The sequence below is a fragment of the Erinaceus europaeus genome, chromosome 7 (genome assembly GCF_950295315.1).
Source record: "Erinaceus europaeus chromosome 7, mEriEur2.1, whole genome shotgun sequence".
NCBI classification, from domain to species: Eukaryota; Metazoa; Chordata; class Mammalia; order Eulipotyphla; family Erinaceidae; genus Erinaceus; species Erinaceus europaeus.
This window is the reverse complement of record NC_080168.1, coordinates 107,947,148-107,964,790: the sequence shown is the minus strand read 5'-3', so window position 1 is coordinate 107,964,790 and position 17,643 is coordinate 107,947,148. Positions and strand designations below refer to the sequence as shown.

The window sequence follows — 17,643 nt, the reverse complement described above, 5'->3', positions numbered from 1 at the left end:
CTTTTTTAATAGGAGAGGTACAGAGAGAAAGACACCAGAACACTGCTCAGCTCTGGCCAAGAAACCTAGGCAAGAAAATCTTTTTCATAATCATTATGCTATCTCCCCAGTGCAAAGTATTTTTTTAAATTTATTATCTTTATTTTTTAAAAAAAGATTTTATTTACTTATTTCTGAGAAAGATAGGAGAGAGAAAGAACCAGATATCACTCTGGCACATGTGCTGCCGGCGATCAAACTCACCTCATGCTTGAGTCCAAAGCTTTATCACTGCGCCACCTCCCGGACCACTATTGTCTTTACTTATTGGATAGAGACAGCCAGAAACTGAGAGGGAGAGAGACAGTGACACACCTGTCACACTGCTTCACCACTCGAAAAGCTTTTCCCCTGCAGGTGGGGTCTAGAGGCTTGAACCCGGGGCCTTGGGCATTGCAAAGTGTACACCCAACCAGGTCCACCACTACCCAGTCCCACCCAAAGTAATTTGAACTATAATTTGGTTTTTTTGTTCTACCTTTTTAAATTGTCTTTATTTATTTGATGGAGATAGCCAGAAATCAAGGGGGAGGGGGAGATAGGGAGAAAGACACCTACAACACTGTTTCACCACTTGCAGAGTTTCCCCTGAAGGCGGGTGACCAGGGGCTCGAACCTGGGTCCTTGCACAGAAACAGATGCTGTGCACCACCACCCGGGCCCTTATTTAATGAGAGACACCCCAGAACCCTGCTTAGCTCTGGTTTATGCTGGTGGTGAGGAATTGAACTTGGGACTCTAGAGCCTGAGGCCTAGCTCCCCTCCCCCAAAACGTTCTTCTTCATGCTGGGCTCGGTGCCTGCACTACCAATCCACTGCTCCTGGAGGCTATTTTTCCCATTTTGTTGTGCTTGTTGTTACTGTTGTCAGAGCTGTAGTTGTTGGATAGGACAGAGAGAAATGGAAAGAGGAGGGGAAGACAGAGAAGGGGAAGAGAAAGACACCTGCAGACCTGCTTCACCAGGTGGGGAGGCGGGGGCTCGAACCGGGATCCTTACGCCGGTCCTTGCGCTTTGCGCCATGTGCGCTTGACCCGCTGCGCTACCGGCCGACTCTTTTTTTTTTTAGAGGTGGAATACTGAAACTCCAAAATGTTTCAGAACTCTCGATCTTGACAGTCTCTCAAAGCCTACTTGTGGCACGGCAGTGCCATCTGCAGCGGGAGTCAGGCTTCCAGGTTCGGAGGCAGCAAATGGGCTAAGCCTCGGGAGCCAGGCTGCTTGCACACACGGCCTCCGCGCCCCGCGCGCCCCGCTCTCGGCGGCCCAGGACCTGCCGGGCCGGTCCCGCCGGCTGCTCCCAGGATCCCGGGAAAGGCGCGCCCAGTCTCCGCGCCCTCGCCGCACCTTGACTCCTCGCTCCACCCGACCGCGTCCAGACCCACTTGCCCGCCATCGCTCCGCCTCTCCTCCCTCAGCCCGCCCCATCGATTCTCGCTCTACGCTCGGGGTGAATGTGCTCGTTCCCGGAGAGACCACGCTTCTCCAGTTGCCAACGGCTCCGCCTTCCCGCCTGAGCCTGACCCTTCCCAGAGTGCCCGGCGATTCCGGCGTGCGAGGCCCTTAGAGGGCAAGGCCCCAGGGCCTGGCTTAGGGAAGGTGAAAGGGCGGCTGGGAATTGTAGTTTAAGCGTCCTCGGGGGCGGCTAGGGACCGACCATCACAAGGACTCGTTATCCCAGTGTGCCTTGCGCCTCAGCCCGCGCGCTCGCACCTTCTCGGTCTCGCCCGCCCGCCCGCTCCTTTGCTAGCTCTCGCTCTCCTCGCGGATCGGAGAGGCTCTGGCCACAGCTTGCGGCTGGGAAGGGAGACAGAGGCGGCGGCTCACGGGGAACGAGGTTGCAGTGGGGGTACTGCTGGTGGGAAGATGTCGGGCGAGGACGAGCAGCAGGAGCAAACTATCGCCGAGGACCTGGTCGTGACCAAGTATAAGATGGGGGGCGACATCGCCAACCGTGAGTGCGGTCTCAGGGGTCCGGGGGTCGAGGCGGAGAGGGGGGGCGCGGCTGGGGCCCCCGGGGCGGCAGCGGCCGTGGGGTCACGCGCGGTGAGCGGCTGAGGGCCCAGCGCGGGTCCGCCGGGGGCGGCGTGCTGGGCAGCCCGGGCGGCGGGGACCTGGCGGGCCAGGCCTGGACTGGCCGGTGGCGGCGGCGACGGAAGAGCGCCGGGCGGGTCCCCCCGGCAGACGCCGACCCCAGGCCCGCGGTCAGGAGGCACCGGGCATTTCCTGCCCCTTACTTGGCGACCCGAGTCTCTGCCTGCTCTGCAGCGGCGGGGCCACCCCGGAAAGAAAGCTCCCAGCTGTTGGCCATGGGAGCGCCCCCTCCCCCGTCTTGTCGCGGCTCCCGGAGCCCGGAGCCCGGGCGGCACGTGTTGCTCGGTCCCCGGGGCGGGTCGCGGTTTCCCTTCTCGGCGACAGCCCCTGACACCAGCTTCTCCACCACGTGCTCGGCGGGCGTCTCGCAGCGCCTTTCCTGCGGGAGGGGGGGCGGCTTGAATCCTCGGCCCAGCCCGGGGGACCGTTGGAGGGCACCCCCGGAGCTCCTTGCAACTTGGAGGCGTGATCGGCCCTCCGTGAGGTCACCTATGGCCATCACCCCTCCCGCCCGTGCACGGAGCCTCAGCCTGGACTCGGCGTGGGGCCCGGGCGGTGCCGGGAGTGTCGTGCGGTCCTCTGCTCGGCTGAGCAAAGTCTTGAAACGGGGCTGCTGATTTGGGTCTTTGAAGCAGGACTGTGCTTCGATGCTCACAGCAGCTGCCCGCCACTCGAGGCGGGCGTCTCGTTTTTTCTCTCCGTGAGAGTTCACCTTTCCGTTTTAAAACCACGTTGGGATAGAAAATGCTGGCCGCCCGAGTTTTGAAACGGTTTTGACAGTGAGGATAGTTGGGGAAGATCTATCTGTGCGGGATGCTCTTTGTACCTGTGCGTCGAAACTGGGGTTTTTCGAACTTTTCAGAGAATCTCCAACATTTTAGATGTCAGAAACCAAACTTGAAGTTGGGATGGGCTGGGCGGGCCATGGAGAGAGCTTCCAGTCAGCAGAACAATGCATTTATTATTTATCCCCCCCCCCCCCCAGCTCTGGGCACTTCTACTATTGGATATTAGTGGTTTGAATCAGAGTTTTTAAAATTTCTCTTACATTTTATAATTTGTGGTCTTGGATATCATTTTGAAACCTTAAGATCTTCTGAAAGGCAGGAGGGTAGGTAGCATAATGGTTATGCAAAGAAACTCTGCTGGGGCTCCAAAGTCCCAGGTTCAATTCCTCTGCACCACCACAAGCCAGACCTAAGCAATGTTGTTTTTTTCTTTTTCAATTTTTATTATTTACCAAATAGATACAGCCAGAAATTGAGAGGAAAGAGGGGAGACAGAGAGACAACTGTAGCACTGCTTCGCCACTTGTAAACTTTTCCCCTTGCAGGTGGGGACCAGGGGCTCAAACCTGGTTCCTTGTGCTGTATACCATGTGCGCTCAACCAGATGAGCCACCACCCAGCCCCGAGCAATGCTTGTAAAAAAAAGAAATGTAAAAGTAGTAAGCCCTGGGAGTCGGGCGGTAGTGCAGCGGGTTAAACGCAGGTGGCACAAAGCACAAGGACCGGCGTAACGATCCCAGTTCGAGCCCCCGGCTCCCCATCTGCAGAGAAGTCTCTCCACAGGCGGTGAAGCAGGTTTGCAGGTGTCTTTCTCTCCCCCTGTCTTCCCCTCCTCTTTCCATTTATCTCTGTCCTATCCAACAACGACATCAAATAACAACTACAATAATGAAACATCAAGGGCAACAAAAGGGAATAAATAAATAAAATAAATTTTAAAAAAGTAGTAAGCGCTGAGCCTGCTAAAGCTCAGGAACCTTATTGAGTTACTTGGTTGTTTATGAGAACCTGTCTGCCGCATAAGTTGAGGTTACTAACACTTAATTGAAGTGTCTGAGAAGGGAAGAAGGTAACATTTAACAATGCATCAGTTTAGAGTCAGCACTTCTGTGTACCTTCCTGTTATCCCAGACGCCCACAAATTTCTTGTAGTTTGCTTGTATTGTATGTAGGCTATTTTGACAAAAGTCCCCTTGAAGTTAATGTCTTTGTCCTGCTATACCACAAGTTTCATGTTTGGAAAATCAGTTGCCTAGGAAGACAGGCTCTGTATACCTGGTGGTCATATATGAGAGAGGACTGTTGACATCTTTTACTTTAGGCAGAGAATGTAGAAATTTGGAGATCAGAGGTGGGTACATTCCAAGAGGCAACACTTGTTGCCTCATTGAGCATTAAGGTATTAATTCGGAACTACTAAGTTTGGTATTTAGAAATTCCTTGGCTGGGTACTTTGCCATGTGCAGAGCTGACAATGAATTTCTGTCCCCAGGAGTACTTCGGTCTTTGGTAGAAGCATCGAATTCAGGTGTGTCAGTACTGAGCCTGTGTGAGAAAGGTGATGCCATGATTATGGAAGAGACAGGGAAAATTTTCAAGAAAGAGAAGGAAATGAAAAAAGGTAAAGTGTGTGTGTGTGTGTGTGTGTGTGTGTGTAATCCTACTAATTTCTCAATTGTGACTCATTCAGACACAGATACACCTCCTACCAAAGCTGTTTGAAATATTTGGGAATTTGGAATGACGAATGGGATATGAGCACTTCTTTCTCTCTCTCTTCTTCTTTTTTTTTTTTTTAATGTATTTATGAGAGGGAAAACCAGAGCATCACGGTGGCATATGCAGTGCTAGGGATCGAACTCTGGACCTCATGCTTGCTCTACCTGTATTTCCCGTAGGCCACCAGAACTGTTTTCTATCCAGTCTAAACTGCTTAAATTAGGCAAGGCCCTGAAGAAAAACTTTCTTTGGTGGGCAACAGGGTTTAAGAGAGAGTAATAAAATAAGACTAATGATTCTCTTTTCAGGTATTGCCTTTCCCACCAGCATATCCGTTAATAACTGTGTATGTCACTTCTCCCCTTTGAAGAGTGACCAGGACTATATTCTCAAGGAAGGTGACTTGGTAAAAATGTAAGTTTATGTTGACACCTGGGAGCACTTGTCTTTTTCATGAGTGTTTACAGATTGTCAGTTCCTAAGGCTGTACTCTACTCTTGGGTTTCAGTGACCTAGGTGTCCATGTGGATGGCTTCATCGCTAATGTGGCCCATACCTTTGTGGTTAACGTGGCTCAGGTAGGTGGCCTACTCTGTTCAATCTGTCGGGAACAAGTAGAGGAAGGTGCACAGCTATTAGATCTTTTTTTTTTTTTTTTGATAGAGACAGCTAGGGAATGGGAAAATAAGAGGAAGAGAGAGACTTGCAGACATGCTACACCAATCGTGAAGCTTAAACCTGGGTCCTTACACATTGTAACATGTGTGCTCAACCAGGTACACCACCACCTGGCCCCTTAAATTGTTCCTTTGTGGCCAGGCAGTGGCGCACCAGTTAAGTGCACATAGTGTGCTGTGTGTGAGGGCTGGGGATTCAAGCCCCCCACTCTCCCTGTAGTGGGAATGCTTCTTGGCGACAATCTCTAAAGAAAGTGGCTTTTTATTCCTTATCTGCAGGGGACCCAAGTAACAGGGCGGAAAGCAGATGTCATAAAGGCAGCTCACCTTTGTGCTGAAGCTGCTCTACGTCTGGTCAAACCTGGGAACCAGGTAAGCTGTTTAGTGTGACTTCATAACTTGATAAAAATACATTAGACATCACGGGGGGGGGACAGGTGGTGGTGCGCCTGGTTAAGTACATATGTTACTGTGCAAAAGGATCCAAGTTCAATCCCCTAGTCCCTACCTGCAGAGGGAAAGCTTCACAAGTGGTGAAGCAGGGCTGCAAATGTCTAAAACACCATGTGGAGATAGATGGCATGAGGTTCTGAGTTTTGTTCCCCAGCATTGCATATTCCAATGGTTCTTAATTAAAAGGAAAAAAAAAAAAGATAGGTAGATAGATTGATTCTGCTGGAGCTTATAGAGATCTATGTTAATAGATCTAGTTTTAAAGATTTGTTAAGCTTATAAATAAAACCACTCTAGCATATGCAGTGCTGGGGATCAAACCCAGGACAGACCACATGCAAGGAACATGACTCCACCCACTAAGCCACCTCCCCAGTGCCCCCCCCCCCAGTTGCTCAATCTTTTTTTATCAGAGCACTACTCAGCAACATAAAAAGAATAGGACAGTAAAACAATAGTATCAGTGAATTAATGGCAAAGAAGCCAGAACTAGTGTGATATGCAAGACTATTAGAAACCCTAACAGGTCAACACATTTTCAGACGTGAATAACTTAAAATGTTGTCTTTTGGGGGCTGTGTGGTGGCTCACCTAGTTGAGCACATGTATTATAATGCTCAAGGACTGGGCAGGGGTAGATAGCATTATGGTTATGCAAAGAGACTCTCATACCTCAGGCTCTAAAGTCACAGGTTCAATCCCCTGCACCACCATAAGCCAGAGGGGGACAGTGCTCTGGTTAAATTAAATAAATAAGTAAATAAATAAAACCATGCTCAAGGACTGAGGTTCAAGCCCCCGGTCCCTACCTGCAGGGGGGAGAGAGTGGTGAAACGGAGTCGGGCTGTAGCGCAGCGGGTTAAGCGCAGGTGGCGCAAAGCACAAGGACCGGCATAAGGATCTCGGTTCGAACCCCGGCTCCCCACCTGCAGGGGAGTCGCTTCACAGGCGGTGAAGCAGGTCTGCAGGTGTCTGTCTTTCTCTCCTCCTCTCTGTCTTCCCCTCCTCTCTCCATTTCTCTGTCCTATCCAACAATGACGACAACCACAATAATAGCTACAACAATTTAAAAAGGGGGGGAGGCAACAAAAGGGAATAAATAAATAAAATAAATATTTTAAAAAAAAAAGAGTGGTGAAACAAGGCCACAGGTGTCTCTCTCCGTCTCTATCACCCTCCCTCTTGATTTCTGGCTATCCAATAAATATAATAATAAATAAAAGACTGTTTTTTAAACATTGTCTTTTTCTCCTCTGGTGCTCTGTTATTCACGCTTAATCAATTGATGCTTTGTCGCTCCATGTTATTTAAACTTGTATGCTAGCACTGGAGAGGGGTCCCTTGGTAGTCCAGGTTCAAGCCCCACTACCACACTGGAAATGCTGTTGTACTGGGAAAGCTCTGCTGTTAGTGTCGTCTCACTCTGCCTGAATGAAAAGGCGACCCAGAGTGGTAAAATCATGCACAAATGGGGCCCCAGTTCTGCTTCAGCTCTTCGTTATTTCACTGTGTTTGGCATATAGTAAAAGCTTCTGCTAGCTACTATTTCCTACTTATGTTTATATTATTACTACTGTTAATATTAACTGAAAGGTGGTAACATGTAGCAACTTAACATAGCTGTAACATAAGTGACTGGGGAATAGTCGGACTGGTAGAGCGTTAGACTTTATCTACTTACTGCCTAAGGTTCCCAGCTTGATCCCTGGTTTCTCGCTCCTCTCTGACTCATATGAAACACACACATTTCACTCTTTTTCTCATATGTTCTAAATAAAACCTTTCTGGAGGCCAGATAGTGGTGCACCTAGTTGAGCGCACATTTTAGAATATGCAAAAGCCTGCTTCAAACCCGTGGCTCCCTCCTGGAAGGGGAAGCTTCGTAAGTGGTGAAGCAGTACTGTAGGTGTCTCTCCTTCTTTTCTCAATTTCTATCAAAAGTAAGTTTTGGGAAATAAAAAGAAAACTTCCAAGTTTTGGGCTGGGAAGACAGCATAATGGTTATGCAAAAAGACTTTCCGGCCTGAGGCTCTCAGGTCCCAGGATCAATCCCCAGCACCACCATGAGCCAGAACTGGGTAGCGCTCTGGCGTTCCCCCCTCCCCCCCATTAAAATAAAGTACACTCACTGGGGCCAGGTGGTGGCATATCTGTTTGAGCACACTTGTTACAAAGCACAGGGACCCAGGTTCAAGCCCCTGGTCCCCACCTGCAAGGGGAAAGCTTTGCGAGTGGTGAAGCAGGGCTACAGATGTCTTTTTTTTAATGTTCCCACCACTGATTTTTTTTTTTTTTTTTGGTCTTTACCATATTTATTGGATAGTGACAGCCAGAAATTGAGAGGGTGGGGGGAGATAGGGAGAGACACCTGCAGCTCTGCTTTAACACTTACAAAGCTTTCCCCCCTGCAGGTAGGGACTAGGGGCTCAAACCTGGGTCCTTGCACATTGTAATGTGCGCTTAACCAGGTGTGCCACCACCTGGCCTCTCTATCACTCCCTTTCCTCTCAATTTCTGGATCTCCCTCTCCTTCTTCTAGCGTTTGCCCTTCTTCCGTAGCCAGTCAACAGCATCAGGTTGAGCCTGATGTAAAGTTTCGAGACCTCCTTTGAATCTGGAGAGGTGGCAGTCGTTGACTATGTGGGTCATAGTCTGTCTGTAGCCGCAGGGGCAGTTCGGGTCGTCTCGCTCCCCAGTGATGGAACATAGCGGCGCACTGGCCATGCATGGCCTGTTCGATAGCGATTGAGGAGGACCCAATCATAACGTGCTAGGTCAAAGCCGGGTTGACGCTTGCAGGGGTCTGTGATGAGGTGTTTGTTCTTGACCTCAGCTGACTGCCAACTCTGTTTCCAAGAGTCTGGAACAGATAAGTTCAGTGTAGGCGTAGGGGACCAGATTGGGTGATGAGACGTCAAGCCGTTGGACAGGGTGGGCGAAGATATCCGCGTATATTGGCAGGTCCGGTCGAGCGTAGACGTGGGAAATGAACTTAGATGATGCCGCATCCCGACGAATGTCTCCCTCTCCAATAAACCAATAAAGATAAAGATATATATATATATATTTTTTTTTTTTTTTTTTTTTTTTAAGATAAAGTGCAAACTTTACCAAGTGAGAATCTGAGTTCAGGCCTTCAGAACCACGTAGAAGCACCATGCATGACACCAAGTGGAAGACCCATGAGTAGTGTGGAGGTGCCATGGTGTCACCTTCTTCTCTCTTGTCTAAAGTGATTATCTGTATTGTGTAGAAACTATATATAGCTTAGGTGAGGTTTGAATCATGTTTGAAAGAGGTATTGGGAGAAACTAAGAATTTGCTGTTCTCTCTTTTTTTCTTAATTACCAAAGCACTCTTATGGTGGTATGGTGGATTAAACCAGGTACTTTGAAGCTTCAGGCATGAGAGTCTTTGCATTACCATTATGCTATCCACCCCTACCCAAGTTTTCTGTTCTCTACCAACAGGTTAGAATGGCAGGTATAATGGAATAAATACTGGATTTATTAACTCCAGATCTATACCAGGTTCTTTTCAATTAATATATGTATTAAGATTAGGTAAATCAAACCAGAGCTTTAGTTTCCTTACTAACCTTGACCTAGTCACCATTCAGAGCTGACAGTTACATGAAAGTGGTTTGCAAAATGATGTGCATACACAAGGCATTTCTAGGTCATAGGGCTATGAGATGAAAACTTGTTAAATCATTACACTTGCTGAAGATTATTAGAATTCTGTTTTTTTTCTTTTTTTTTTTAATTTAATTTTTATTTTTTACCAAAGCACTACTTAGCTCTGGCTTCTGATGGTGCAGAGGATTGAATCTGGGACTTCGGAGACTCAGGCATGACAGTCTGCATAATCACTATACTATCTACCCCAACCCCGTTTTTCTGTGTGTGTGCTGAGAATCAAACGCAAGACTTCATGCATATAAAGTGTATTCTCTCTTTTTTTTTTTTAATTTTTTTAAAAAAAATTTATTTATAAAAAGGAAACATTGACAAAAACCATAGGATAAGAGGGGTACAACTCCAGACAATTCCCACCACCAGAACTCTGTCTTTTTTTTTTTTTTTTTAATGTTTTATTTATGTGTTCTGGGATATGGCACAGTGGATAAAGCACTAGATTCTCAACCATGAGGTCATGAGTTCAATCCCCAGCAACACGTGTACCAGAATGATATCTGGTTCTTTTTCTCATGAATAAATAAATAAATTCTTTTAAAAGAATATTTATTTATTTGTGATAGAGACAAATTGAGAGGGGGCCTGGCAGTGGTGTACTGAGTTAAGCACACAGTACCAAGTGCAAGAACCCGAGAAAGGGTCCTGGTTCCCCACCTGCAGGGGAGGGGTCGATTGACAAGGAGTGAACCAGGTGTCTGTCTTTCTCCCCGTCTTCCTGTTTTCCCTTCCTCTCTCAATTTCTCTGTCCAGTAAAATACAGAAAAAAACATCCACCAAGAGCAGTAGATTTGTAGTGTAAGACAGACAGACAGAAATTGAGAGGGGTGGGGAAGAAGTAGAGAGACACCTTCAGCACTGCTTCACTACTTGTGAAGCTCTCCTCCTATAGGTGGGGACCAGGGGCTTGAACCTGGATCTTTGTGCACTGTAATGTTTGTGCTTAACCAGTTGTGCCACTGTCCAAGCATATTCTCCCTTCTGATCTATACCCCCATCCTGATAGAGGACTTAATAGCCCATTATCTATTTATTCATTCTTTTCTATTATTATTATTTCTAGAACACGCAGGTGACAGAAGCGTGGAACAAAGTTGCCCACTCATTTAATTGTACACCAATAGAAGGTAAGACCTCAAAACAAGGTTGAGGGTCTCCGCACAATGGCATGGCAGAATTACATTTTTCCTCTTTTGGAATCTGTTCCAGTTTTGGTAAAGTCTAAGCAAAAACCTTAATGCTCTGGCTTTCCATAGCCAGACACTTCTTATATTTCCTGACCCATCAAACCCATTAGTTGAGTAGATGTAGGAACATTTTGGGATAGCAGATTTCTGGTAACCAGAATTTGGCCTACCTATAGGTATGCTGTCACACCAGTTGAAACAGCATGTCATCGATGGAGAGAAAACCATTATCCAGAATCCCACAGATCAGCAGAAGTAGGTGCCAGTTTCCCCTTTCACCATCTACCGTACCAGACTACTCGTGTACTTTGGGGGCTGAGGGTCCTGGGGATTAAACCCTCCTACTTACAAAGCCTGTGCTCTCCTACTGAGCTAGATCCAAGCAAACTCATCAGCTTTTTATTCCATACTGTCAGCCTAATCTTGTCTTATCTTTATATTCCAAAGGAAGGACCATGAAAAGGCTGAATTCGAGGTACATGAAGTATATGCAGTGGATGTTCTTGTGAGCTCAGGAGAGGGCAAGGTGAGGAGAGTTTAACAGGCCTGAGGGTGTGTTCCAGTAATTCCAGGCCAAATGTGACCTAATTTAATCTCTTAGGCTAAGGATGCAGGACAGAGAACAACTATTTACAAACGAGATCCTTCTAAACAATATGGCCTGAAAATGAAAACTTCACGTGCCTTCTTCAGTGAGGTGGAAAGGCGTTTTGATGCCATGCCGTTTACTTTAAGGTATTACTGCACTAAGCAAAGACAGGACTCAGAACCCATCTGACTCATAGACCATGCACTCAGGAGTGCTCTTCCCTCCCTCGTCCCTCCTACCAAGCAAGACCTGTAGATCCAGCCTGTTTGCATGCATTTGCCTCCCTGCCCATATTCCTGTAATTGAAGGTGTAAAGCAAAAGGTTAATCCTAAATATGATTTCAGTTTGAGGGTAGGAACTGCTTAAAAATTTGAGGAGGGGGATACAGCATAATGGGTATGGAGAAGACTTTCATGCCTGAGGCTCTAAGGTCCTAGGTTCAATCTCCAACACCACCGTAAAGTGAGATATGAGTTATTTTATCTTTTTGGTTTAAAGGGTAATAAAAAATATATTGAAAAATAAGAACCCAAGTAAAATGGTAAGTTTCTAGGACCTAAGGAATACCTGGGTTTGTTTTCCCTACCCAGAGCATTTGAAGATGAGAAGAAGGCTCGGATGGGTGTGGTGGAGTGCGCAAAACATGAATTGCTGCAACCATTTAATGTTCTCTATGAGAAGGAGGGTGAGTTTCTTTGGAGCTCCTAAGTGTGTGTGTGTGTTTGTTTTTGTTTTTTTTTTCCCTACAAATGAGTGTGACAAAGGAATACTTGCTTTTCCCCATAGGTGAATTTGTTGCCCAGTTTAAATTTACAGTTTTGCTGATGCCCAATGGTCCCATGCGGATAACCAGCGGTCCTTTCGAGCCTGAGCTTTACAAGTCTGAGTTGGAGGTCCAGGATGCTGAGCTGAAGGTTGGTTTGGGATGGCCAAAGAGGAACACATGACACCTGTCCTGGGAATGAGGGCTAAAAGTCACTTTGCTTTAGGCTCGGGGAATAGAATAGTGGTTTTGGGGATGGGGCGGTGGCGTGCCTGGTTAAGTGAACACATTACAATGCACAAGGACCTGGGTTCAAGCCCCTGGTCCCCACCTGCAGAGGGAAAGCTTCATGAATGGTGAAGCAGGCAGCAGATAATCTGTCTCTCTCCTCTATCACCCCCTTCCTTCTTGATTTCTGGCTGTCTCTCCAATAAGATAACTTTAAAAAATATATAAAAAGAATAGTGGCTATGTAAAAATAATTTTAATGCCTGAGGCACTTGAGGTTCAACATTTAGCGCCACTCTTAAGTCAGCTTTAAAAAAATATAAATAAGTAACCCTAATAGAACACAAATTCCAGAAGTCACAGTGGGTTAAGCACAGGTGGCACAAAGCGCAAGGACCAGTGAAAGGATTCTGATTCATGCCCCTGGCTCCCCACCTGCAAGGGAGTTGCTTTACAAGCGTGAAGCTGGTCAGCAGGTGTCTTTCTCTCCCCCTCCCTGTCTTCCCCATCTCTCTCCATTTCTCTCTGTCTGGTCTAACGATGACGACATCAATTACAACAATGAAAAACAACAAGGGCAACAAAAGGGAAAATAAAAAAAGAAAACAAATTTCTTAGTATTTTTATCTATGTGGGCAGAGGGAAGATAGCATAATGGTTATGCAAAGTGATTCATGCCTGAGGCTCCAAAGCCCCAGGTTCAATCCCCTGCACCACCATAAGCCAGAGCTAAACAGTGCTCTGGTAAAAAAAAAAATCATCTATGTATCGGATAGGGACAGAAATCCAGAAGGGAGGAGGAGATAGACTTGGAAAGAGAAAGGGAGATGCCTGCAACAGCACTTGACTGTGAGTGAAGCTTTCCCCTGCAGGTGGAAACCAAGGGTTTGAACCTGTATCATTACATGTTGTAACATGGCTGCTCTAAGTGTGCCACCACCTTGCCTCAAGAAAACTTTTAAATGTCACTTTGTAACGTATTCCTCAAACCACCCCCCCACCCAATTTTCCAGGCCCTCCTCCAGAGTTCTGCAAGTCGGAAAACTCAGAAAAAGAAAAAAAAGAAGGTTTGTTATGATCAGTGATCATCCCTTTGGTGAGATGAAGCTGATGCCCTCTCTCCAGTTTTCTGGGTTGTGGTATAGTACAGAAATATATATATCCTTCTTCCTTTCTCAGATCCCTAGACCTAGAGAATTAGGATGCTTTTATCCTTGGTCCTCCAGGCATAATACCTACAACTTATAGACTGATGTTTCTCTTTTTTCTTTTCTTTCTTCATATAGGCCTCCAAAACTGCAGAGAATGCCACCAGTGGGGAAACATTAGAAGATAATGAAGCTGGGGACTGAGGTGGGTCCCATCTCCCCAGTCTGCCGTTCCTGCCTCATCCCCTACCCACCACACCCCAAGCTCTGTGAAATGCAGTTTGTCTTCACCCAGGACAGCCAGCAGAGTGGGGTGTCCCTGGCCCCCAGCCCAGTACCCCAACCCAGCCCCCTTCCAACAACAACCAGCTCCAACTGACTCTGGTCTTGGGAGGCCATGCTTCCCAGCCACCGAAGACTACTTTAAATAGAAAAAGAAAAATTGAATAATAAAATCAGGAGTCAAAACTCATCGTCTTCAAGCCCCTCTTTCTAGCCTTTTTCTACTATTCTCTGCTTGGGCAAGGTCTCTGACCCTACAACAGAACAGGGAGGAAGCAGAAGTAGCCGCCACCACCAATAACTCAGCTGAAAAAAAAAAGTTTTATACCACTCCAATATCAGCATTTTGCCATCTGTCGGGGCTTGTTCCTCTCCTTCCCATTCTCCTCAATCTAGAGAGGAGCTGTTCTTCAGATTGTTTTTATTCACGTGCAGAATTCCTTTTCCCATCCAGGCTATCTAGTCAGGTACCTCCCATTTTTAGGAGCTGAAGCCTGCATTTACCAAGGGATTCTCATCTGTCAAATGGATCCTCATTTGTACATCTTTCTAGTCATTTTTGTTCTTCGAGACTTTTTTTTTTATTATTCCACAAAGCTGTAAAGAAGTAATCCATCTCTACCATATCCGTTTCTTTGGAGTCATTAGGATCTTCCTTTGCTCCATCTTTAAAACCTGAGCTGGAAGCTCAACTGTGGTTTTGTTCCCTGTTTGAAATATTTTGACTTCCCTCCCTTGAAAGAAAGACCAGGAACAGGAAGAACAGACTGACTGAAAGAGACAACTCCTGGCTTTCTGAAGCTGTGGACTTGGATTGAATGAATTGCTAGGGATTTGGGGGGAAAGGTGATGAATTTCAGTACCTCTGGCATGCTGTCCCAGGGAACTAGGGCTCCCACTAACTTAAGAGGTTTTTAAACACTGAAAATATGGCGTTAAAATAAATTTGGATTTGGTCATAACCATGTGCCTTTGTCTGCTGCTCTTATCTGATAGAGATGGGGGAGTTCTTTATTTTTTTACTTTGACCAGAGCACTACTCAGCTCGGGCTTACAGCGGTGCAGGGGGTTGAACCTGGGACTTCAGTGCTATCTCCTGCTTCATGTTCTACCTTTCTAAAACAAGGGGTAGAGGTCAAAAGCCTAGCTCCAGCATCACATGGAAGGCACCCTGGTGGCCTGATGGGGTAGCTCCATGGATAGTGAGGTGGTGCCAGGGTGTCTTCTCACTAAAATAAGCACTGTGTATGTGTAGAAAGTGACTTTCAAGCATGAGGTATCCAAAAATGTGATTGATAAAAGTGTGTGGTGATGATTGCTTTGGCATGTGTGCAACCCAGGTTTGAGCTTGGTGCCCACCATACTGGGGAAAACTCCCGAACTGGTTTTATTTTCCTCTTTCTGAAAAAGTCATTGTATAAGGGGAGACAATTGTATGCAAAAAGATGCTCATGCCGGAGACTGAAGTCCCAGGTTTAATTCCCACTTTCCCTCACCATAAGCCAGAGCTGAGCAGTACTCTGGTCCATTAAAATAAAGTAACAAAATGTTGGTTTTGTTTTTTTGTAACCAGAGCTCTGGTCTGTAGTGGCACATAGGATTTTCTTTTTTTTTTACCAGAGCACTGCTCAGCTCTGGGTTATGGTGGAGTAGGGAATTGAACCCGGTACCTACAAGCCTCAGGCATGAGAGTCTTTGCATCACTATTATGCTATGTGCCCCTGCCCTATGTGCAGTATTGAATTTGGGACTTGTGGAGCCCCAGGCAAGAGAATCTGCATAACCATGCTATCTACCCTCCCTTTTTCCCTCCAGGGTTATCACTGGCACTTAGTGCTTGTGCTATGAATCCATTGCTCCTGGTGGCCATTTTTTTTACCAGAGTACTGCTCAGCTCTGGCTTATGGTGGTAGTGCAGGGGATTGAACCCTGGGACTTTAGAGCCTCAGGCATGAGAGTCTTTGCATAACCATAATGCTATCTACCCCTGCCCACTATGTGCTTTTTTAAACTTATTTTATTGGCTATAGACAGCCAAAAATCTAGAGAGAGGGGGAAACACCTGGAGCATTGCTTCACCACTTGCAAAGCTTTCCCCCTGCAGGGAGGGACTGGGGGTTTGAACCTTGGCCCTTGCGCATTGTAATGTGTGTTCAACCAGGTGTGCCATCACCCAGTCCCTGTACTATGTGCTTTTAACTACTGCCTGGCCCCCCTTAAGATAGAAATGCTACATTTGGAGGCCAGGCAGTGGCGTACCTGGTTAAGCGCTCACGTTATAGTGCACATGGATCTGGGATCAAGTTCCTGGTCCCTCCCTGCAGTGGGAAAGCTTATATCAACTAAAAAGTGCCAGGTAGTAGCTCACCAGGTTAAGTGCAAATAGTGCAAAGCACAAGGTCTGGCACAAGGTTCCAGATTCAAGCCCCCCACCCCCACCCACACTCTCTACCTGGAGGCTTGCAAGCAGTGAAGTAGGTCTGCAGGTGTCTGTCTTTCCCCATCTGTAATAAGTATTTTTATACTTATCTATTCCCTTTTGTTATCCTTGTTGTTCTATTGTTGTTACTGATGCTTAACCTACTGCGCTACTGCCCGACTCCCTCCCCCTCCCTTAATTTCTATCCTAGCCAACAACAGCAGCAGCAATAGTGGGAAAATGATGGCCTCCAGGAGCAGTGGACTCACAGTGCAGGCACTGAGCCCCAGCAGTAACCCTGGAGAAAGAAAAAATCGTATATTCCCTGTGTCAAGACAAGTAAATTAGGGTTGGGGTTGATGAGATAACCCAGCACGAAAGTCACATTCAATATGGTCAATGAACCCCTGTGCTCAGTCTCTAAGAACCACTTTGGAGCAGTAGGCTCAGTACCAAAGGGGACTTAATGGTGTACTGGACCAGCGTGGTAGCATATGTGAGGTCCTAGGTTAATCCCTCAGTCCCACGAAAGATAAATATTCTGGGCCCCATGTGGTGGTGTCCCATTTGAGTGTCAAAGTTCTTGGTCCTTACCTGTAGGGGGTAAGCATCTAGAGCAGGTGAGCAGTGCAGTGGAAATGTTTATTCCTTTCTCCCCTTCCCCTCTCAGTTTTTCTCCTATCCAAAAAAAGAAATTGAAAGAGGAGGGGAAGGTGGTGTGAGGAGGTGGCACAGCTGATAAAGCACTGGACTCTCAAGCATGAGGTCCCCAGAGTTCAGTCCCCAGCAGCACATGTGCCAGAGTGATGCCTGGTTCTCTTTCTCATTGATAAATCTTTTTTTTAAAAAAGAGAGAGAGGAGGGGGAGACAGAGGGGAAGAGAAAGATAAGACACTTGTAGACCCGCTTCACTTGTAAAGCGACCCCCCACCCTACAGGTGGGGTGCCAGGGGCTCGAACTGGTATCCTTAAGCTGGTCCTTGTGCTTCCATGCTATATGCACTTAACCCTCTGTGCTACCGTCCAGCCCCCAAAAGATACTCTTTTTTTTTTTTTTTTTTTTCCTCCTCCAGGGTTATTGCTGGGCTGGGTGCCTGCACCATGAATCCACCGCTCCTGGAGGCCATTTTTTTTTCCCCTTTTTGTTGCCCTTGTTGTTGTAGCCTCGTTGTGGTTATTATTATTGCCCTTGTTGACGCAATCCGTTGTTGGATAGGACAGAGAGAAATGGAGAGAGGAGGGGAAGACAGAGAGGAGGAGAGAAAGCTAGACACCTGCAGACCTGCTTCACCGCCTGTGAAGCGACTCCCCTGCAGGTGGGGAGCTGGGGACTTGAACCGGGATCCTTACGCCGGTTCCTGCACTTTGCGTCACATGCGCTTAACGCACTGCGCCACCGCCTGACCCCCAAGATACTCTTTTTTTTACTTTATTCCCCCCCTTTTTTTTTTAAAGATTTTATTTATTTATTAATGAGGAAGATAGGGGGAGAGAGAAAGAACCAGACATCACTCTGGTACATGTGCTGCTGGGGATCAAACTCAGGACCTCATGCTTGAGAG

The 17,643-nt window shown here is 47.0% G+C and overlaps 1 protein-coding gene and 1 long non-coding RNA gene across 2 annotated transcripts; both read left to right on the top strand.

Annotated features, from left to right (window-relative positions):
- Positions 1 to 1,599: 1,599 nt before the first annotated feature.
- PA2G4 (proliferation-associated 2G4) lies at positions 1,600 to 14,624 on the top strand. Its single transcript, XM_007533345.3, has 13 exons — positions 1,600 to 1,992; positions 4,413 to 4,541; positions 4,948 to 5,053; positions 5,148 to 5,217; positions 5,596 to 5,688; positions 10,528 to 10,591; positions 10,828 to 10,906; positions 11,099 to 11,177; positions 11,253 to 11,386; positions 11,832 to 11,926; positions 12,028 to 12,155; positions 13,246 to 13,299; positions 13,519 to 14,624. Exons 1-13 carry the CDS (start codon positions 1,905 to 1,907, stop codon positions 13,582 to 13,584), a joined length of 1,185 nt encoding a protein of 394 aa, XP_007533407.1. The 5' UTR covers positions 1,600 to 1,904; the 3' UTR covers positions 13,585 to 14,624.
- On the top strand, positions 2,146 to 4,364 carry LOC132539491 (uncharacterized). Its single transcript, XR_009550814.1, has 2 exons — positions 2,146 to 3,555; positions 3,833 to 4,364. It is a non-coding gene; the product is annotated as an uncharacterized LOC132539491 (long non-coding RNA).
- Positions 14,625 to 17,643: the final 3,019 nt, after the last annotated feature.